Here is a 7,151-nt window from a genome sequence, read left to right as displayed (position 1 = left end):
GAGCGGTTAAATTAACTGCTTACTTTAAAATGTCCTGCTTCCAAAATCAAGTTATAATATTGTGAAACGCTGTTGTTTCAGCCATAATTTGGACAACTAATCTAACAAGTACAACTAATAATTGTTTCATACCAATGAAATTCCTGCTTATTCAACCACGTAGTTTTTGTTGATCATTAGGTTGGTCTTAATGAGAATGAGATAAGTGGCTTATATACTTTATCATATAAAAGTACCGTGGTCATTTTTTTTAAAACTATCTTGAAAAATATCTAAACTTAGGCAATAAAATTTTCTTGCTAATTGGGAGAAACCTTAATGTGCTTGGCTGCATTTCCTCAGATATGTGTTTTCTGATCTGGAAAATGTTAGTCTGTGGCCATGATAGGATATGTTTTTTAAGACAGTTGTTTTCTTCCTCTATATTGACGTGAAAGTATGTTATGGTTCCTATTGTCTTTACTTGGAAACTTGCCTCTACTTTTCCATATTGCTTTTCAGCAATATAGTTACATGAAGAAGTGAGACATTTTAAAGATCCTAATCTTTTGTTTTGTTGGTGTGGTGTGTGTGTTGTGTTTTGTTTTTTTTTTTTTTTGTGTGTGTGTGTCCCCTGCTGTATCTTGTCAGTACATGCATAGGAGATAGCTAATGTGATTTGTGCTCTCTGTTTTTATGGTGATCTCCACACCCCCCCACCCCCCCCCAAGTTACTGCTGTCTTGTCTTTAGGAAGATTACTGCCTTGTTTTAATCTCTGTTGTTTTAAGTATAACAATATTGCGATATTGTTTTCAAGCCTGTTTTTCTGTTAATACAAAATCCTGCAGGTAATGCATGTAAATCAAGGATGAGATAAGCAGAAAGTTATGTTAATTTTTCACATTTTGCTTAATTTTGTTTACCTCCTAAAGTTTAGGTTATTCAGTGATAGCCAAATGAAAAATTGAGTTGAAAAAATAATTTTATATCTAACAAAATTGCATTCACTTGCAGGCAGGATGTTTTAGAAAAGTGAATCATAGGAAATCTTTACTGTGATCTTGCTTTGAGTTTTTGTTTTATACTGAAACTCAAAATGCGTTAAGTTCGGGGTTTCACATAATGAGTGTGGGTGGCTTTTTTTTTTTCTTCAGCCGTAACAGTTGGTAATCTCTGGCAGTTGGTAGTATGTAAACTTTCTCTGATTCTTTCTTTCCTGTTGCAAATGTCACTCTTGCGTATCAGTATTTCTAGCAAATGATTAATGCAGCAATCAGAACTCTCGTGTTCTAATTTTAGTTGCATCTTAGCCTAGATACTTCAGATTGAACAGACTTGTATTTGTTTCTTATAGAAAGTAAAAGAAAATTGAAAGCACCATACAGCACAATATTTTTTTCCACAACATGTAATGGACACATTACAATTGTTTTGCTGTGACAGCTTGCTTGAATGTGGTAATTATTTCTGGTTTGTGATAGTTTCCTCTCAGGTTTATAAATACACTGCATGCTAACATGACAATCTTGTGCAGTTCTTTCATTTGAATCCTACGTGAGAATTCCTTGCATATGAAAACAGTAGCATAGGGCAGTCTTCAAGTAGATTCTGAAAAGTATTGGGTTCTTCTAAAAGTCTCTAGTAGCAGCCAAAATGCTTTGCATCGCCCTCATCCTTTATTTATTGTCATTACCTTGCAAAGCAAACTGTCCCGCTAAATTTTCTCTAGCGGTAGCTGACCTTCAAAGTCAATTTTTCTCTCTTATACCGGTATTTGCACATTATTTCTTATTTCCTCTCTTCTTTTGTTCATTGCACTCAAATTCTAGCAGTTTGTGGTACAGCTAGAAAAGTGATATGTTAATTTCTGCCAAAAGTGCCTGTGTAAATGATCTATTTGGGTTAGGTGAGCACAAAACTGAAGGGAATAGTTTTAAGTGGAATCCTAGGATTTTGTTTGCATTGCTCATATGAGAATTGGTGAACAACAAACCCCCACGTTTTGCAAATGAATATAAACTCCTATTGGGTACAACAACTTCTGTATTGGTGCAAATACTGCAAGCAATTTGAACAGTATTTGGCTGGCAAAGGTAAAGGTGAAAAATAACTAAAAGCCTGAATAATGTCAAATTCTAGTATTTATTGAGATTCATTAGCTATGGTTAACTGTGACAGTGCTTGCTTCCCTCTGCCGAAGAATTTGGGAGTAAATGATAAATTTTGAGATGAGGCTGATCCTCGGATGGTGCTCACAAAGTACGTTTCTACTGGTACTGGCAGACTCTATTTTTGCAAAATGATTACTTCTGTCTGCAGCTGCTAAGGATGGCACTTTAATGTTTGTTGTGAGAAAACTAGTAACTGTGTCAATTAGGTTTTAAAGAGTAATTTCTGAGATAATGCAGCAGCTGGTAGATGAGAGTGAAAAGCCATGTTCCAGTTGCAGGAGCTGCTTGTGGAACTACATGGAGGCAAACAGAGAGAAGGGTAAAGGAGACATGTCAAAACAGCACACAGAAGTGCAAACAGTGATGAAACTTTATGTGCCTGTGTGATTTGCAACTTGACACCTACTTTAGGTGGTAGGAATACATTTCCCACTCTTTATAGCTGGCTAAGCAGTATCATAGGAGCTGTACGTGGCTCAGATGATTTAAGTGTGGCTTGCTGTTTGCTGTGGTATACTTAGCAGGTGTGTCAAGTAGACTGATAGCAGAGAGAGCGAGTGGAAGGAGTCTAGCTCTTGGACATGCTAAAACCTAATTGTCAAAATTTAAGTCTAGAAGTTTTGCTATTAGTGGAGGAGAAAAGTCTTTTGTTCAAAAGCTAAAAGTCTTTTTCTGAATGGAAGGAACTGTAGTACTAAATTTCTAGTTCTGACTCCCCCTGTGTTTGAGTAACATCTAGTCATCAGGTCTATTACGTCCAGTAAGTGGATTCCCTACGCTGGGTGACAAAAGGTAAGATACAGTCAGGGATATGCTGAAGGATGCCTTGGAAAGATGTTACAAACTAATAAATAGGCTTCAGAAAGGATGTGACAGTACTATTGCTTATTAAGCCACTGCTTATTGTTGGTTTTGGAGAAAACATCTTGGACCAATTATTGCTTTTAATTGTGAGAGACTATCCAGTTACTGCGTCAGGTCTCCAAGCTGACCTATATGTCTCCAGATGTTTTAAGTCTTGCTTGACACAAATGCTTCCATACCTTCCTCCAGGTATTTACTCTTTTGTTTGAAATCACATTTGCAAGTTATTGAAACTGTAACGCTCTAAATCTAATCTTCAGTAAGAGTGCTTGTAAACTATTTTTATAGAGTCCTGTGCTGATAATTACTTCAATTTCCTATGAGTCTGGTGGTTTACATGGAAAAATCCCAGGGTCTCATTAAAGACTCACGCATACGTATGCAAGAGCTGAACTTAGAGGTCACTGCACTTTCTGATTCGAGGACATACTCTCATTGTGTCTGAAGAGAAAGCTCCTCTTGGGAACTAAAAGGGGAAAACTGTAAATAAGTGCAGGGATTAGACTGAATCCAATATTTATGGCAATGCCAAGTTACATGATTTAGCCCCATTAAGTTTAATGGAATTATTAACTGCTGAGTATTTTAAATAAGATTTCTCAGTCTGGATGTAAATGAAATGTGACCTTGTATTTCAGCTTCCCAAGTACATGCAGAGAGTTCAGCATTTTATGTCTAAACATTAACTTTCATAATATTCCTTTGATGCTGAATTTTAGTAAAACTCTTAAAGTCATCAGCTAATTGAACATTAAAATATTCTTGGTTATTGCTGTCATCTTTGGAGGCTGCAGTACTCAGAAAATTTCAGGAAGCAGTTATCCTAATTGCTTAATTCTAAACAAATAAATACATTTGTTATCCATTAGGTCACTGTTAATGACTTAAACTTGACTCCATTGTAATTGCAGAAATATACTGAAAATGACATAAGAAGCTGTTGTCTTGCTGAAATAAAGCAAACTGAAGAGAAGTACACTGAAACTCTGGAATCGATAGAAAAAGTAAGATGCTACTTATAGAATTGTAACATATATTTTTATAACAGTCTAGAAAATATGATGACATAGTCAATGTGTATATATACTTTTTTTTCCTTGCAGTTTTTCATGGTGCCGTTGAAAAGGTTTCTGTCAACATCAGAGTTTGATACTGTTTTCATCAACATTCCTGTAAGTAATTGCATATTTCATGAACAGACACAAGGTTCATAGCTGGTTGTGATAGATTTGTGTTGTATATTACTGCACAAAATGATTATTTGAAATATGGTGCCCAGTGCATTTATGTAGATATTAGGGTAGTCGATAAAAAAAGATGTTCACACTATTTCATTTTTTTCTACTTGAGGGAATAGGATAAGAGAAATGGTATTATTGTGTCAGATAGTGAGCGGTTATAAACTGGAGTATCTTTGACCCTTAGAAGCTTATAATTTATAGAAGATGGGTTATCTTCTAATATATGCTGGTATTTTAGTCATGGTACAAAGCTATGACTGTTAGATTGCCTACCACTGTATGCTGAGTGGTACTTTCATGAGGATTTCCATAGCTTCTCTGCAAAACCTTGTATCTACTCTGGCTCTGTCATCCTTGAAGATGTTTTAAAGTTAAGATAACTCACAGTTTTGGATTCAGAATCTGGCACTGGAAAGGATAACTGAATCCTCTATGAAGAATTTGGAGACTTCTTTATTTGACTGAAATTGTAAAGGTTTCTGTGATAATTACGTTGTTCCATTTATTTTTGACCTAATCATAATAATATGACCATTTCCATATATTTTAGTTGATGTAAGTATTCAGCACATGTCTTTACTCTATCTGACTTTAAAGGAAGACGTCAGGCAGGTCTGAAGCTGTTGTCAACACAGATAAATGAAAGGAATGCTCTTTTATGAGGCACAAAGGGTCCTCAGATTGTGGCCCATGGGCCACATCAAACTTTTAATGCCTGCAAAAGATCACCTCTGTTTTTACCATCTCTGGCATATCCCACAGGCTCTCAGGGCTGTTGGAGGAGATTTATTTATTTTTTTTTATTCTGTGGGAACCTGGTCTGTAAGAATGTTTTAGTTACTGTCCCAGGACCATCCTGACAGAAGCTAAGTTATGACAGTTATTACACTGATGATGATACCTGACACCTTGCCATGTTTGTCCCGCTATTAAAGTTTTCATCCTGAATCTCAATTGCTGTAATTTCCTTCTCTTTGAATTTTAATCCAAAATACTGCCACAGATATCAGTAATCTACTTGTCGTCTTGAAGTATGTCAGCTGCCCACAGAGATCCCTTTGCTTTTAAAAACAAATTTATATTCTGTCCTACATTAATGTTTCTTATTCATTGCAAATAAGGCCCTGATGTGCCTTACTGAAGTTAGTGTAAAGCTCCTTCTTGAGGCTCCGTGTGCCCAGGCATGTTGACTTATGTTCATTGAAAGCCCTAAAGCCAGCCGATGTGAAACGCTGCACGGGGCTATAAAAAGGGCTTACATACTGTACGCACAAACTTAGAGGTCCGCTTGCTTACTACTTGTTAAACGTAAAGGGATCAGATAAGAGGAGTAAAAAGAACAAAACCTGTTTATTTCAAACTAGAAAGACACGTAGTAAGCTTGTCTTTAGGTTGTTATACTTCGCTTTTCATTATCAGCATTCAATTATTCTGCCGTTACAACATGGTGGTTATTTCTGACTCCAGTAACATTTCATAGGCAATGAAGAACATTAAAAGAAATATAGGACTTGCCTAAGCCAAAAATATGTGCAAACTCTGCTCAGACCTTGTCTCTGTGGCAGTTCCTCAGCAGGAGGGCTGGAGGGCAGTGGAAGCTTGTTTTAAACTAAAAATAGCTATTACACAGAGCTCTACGGTGAACTGCGATGTGGAGAGCAAGTGCAGTGTTCTCGGAACAGGATGGATTTGCCTCTGTTAAAGGGTTGTGGTGAAGGATTGGTGCTTTAGGGTCATGCTATATACACCTTATATAGACTCTGAAAGATGCTTACTGGACAAAATAATCTGCTGTTGTCAAATACATTTTATTTTTAAGAAAAAACAAAACCAGACCACCCCAGACTACTCACTAGTCTAAAGGGAGTGCCTTTCATTAGAGCTCAGATTTCAAAGTTCTGTCCTATAAAACACATACATGGCTCTATATTTGTGTGTGTATCTATGTGTATATATGTCTGTGTATATATGTACATTTATATGCATTTGTATGTACATCTGTCTGTGTACATACATGTGCACACATATATAGATGCATTTGTATGCGTGGATTTGAATTGAGATGTATGTATGTTTTGGAAAGAGAAATGGAACTATGTGTAACAGATACCGAAGTGTTGGAACTTTCATTAACTTCTAATGATGTTAACATCAATTTAGTTTAAAACTTGACTTTGAATTGGAGATAGACACTCAAGAAGACATTTTGTCCCCTTAGCATTGAGCTGTTTTTCAGGAGTGTTACTTAGTTCAGTCCCTGTGCACTCCTGAGGAAATGTGCTCCTGTAACATATTAATCGGGAAGCATTTCTATAGTAACGTCTGTCTGCCGCAACTTAAGATTCTGAGGATATAGCCATACAGTTGCTAGCAACTGCATTTGATCTGTTTTAAGTTTTTGTTCCCTCACCTGGGATGCGATTGACCTTGTGTGTAATCTTAGTTTTGATCAGTGTGAAGTGAAATGTTTTCACTTCGTTCACAACTCAGTATTGCATATTATTTTTGTAGTATGTCACTTACTGCATTAAACCATCTTCAATGGCTTTTTTTTTTTTAAACGATCCTCTATTTTTCATTGCAGTGGTCTGTACACTGCTTACAGTCAGCTATCCTATTTTCAAAATTTTTAACCTGTTTTGATTTAATTTCTTGTGAATTCTCTGAGTATCCATGCGGTATTAAGGCTGATGTAATCTCCTGTAGTTGCTTACAGATCTTTGTATAATAGTGAACAAGTAAGGTGAGTTGCTACTGCACTCAGGGAGCAAATCTTTTGGCAATATTCTTGCCTTTCTCTCAACTGTTAGTTGCCTGCTCTATTGGGAAACTCATTATGATTGCAGTTAACTTAGCACTAGAACATCACTAATTGACCAATGTAATGTACAAAA

At 36.3% G+C, this 7,151-nt stretch overlaps 1 protein-coding gene across 1 annotated transcript in view; it reads left to right on the top strand.

Moving 5' to 3' along the window:
- Window positions 1-7,151, top strand: part of LOC104163389 (guanine nucleotide exchange factor VAV3-like) — a gene marked incomplete at its 5' end in the record, with an annotated part of 38,199 nt that overhangs the window by 3,578 nt on the left and 27,470 nt on the right. The window contains 2 exons of the mRNA XM_009702390.1: window positions 3,928-4,020; window positions 4,120-4,188. Coding sequence (XP_009700692.1) covers window positions 3,928-4,020; window positions 4,120-4,188 — 162 coding nt within the window. The remainder of the gene's footprint in view (window positions 1-3,927; window positions 4,021-4,119; window positions 4,189-7,151) is intronic.

Source organism: Cariama cristata, unplaced genomic scaffold (genome assembly GCF_000690535.1).
Source record: "Cariama cristata isolate BGI_N322 unplaced genomic scaffold, ASM69053v1 scaffold7456, whole genome shotgun sequence".
NCBI lineage: Eukaryota > Metazoa > Chordata > Aves > Cariamiformes > Cariamidae > Cariama > Cariama cristata.
Note: the sequence above shows the minus strand (reverse complement) of the source record. Positions and strands in the feature narration are given on the sequence as shown.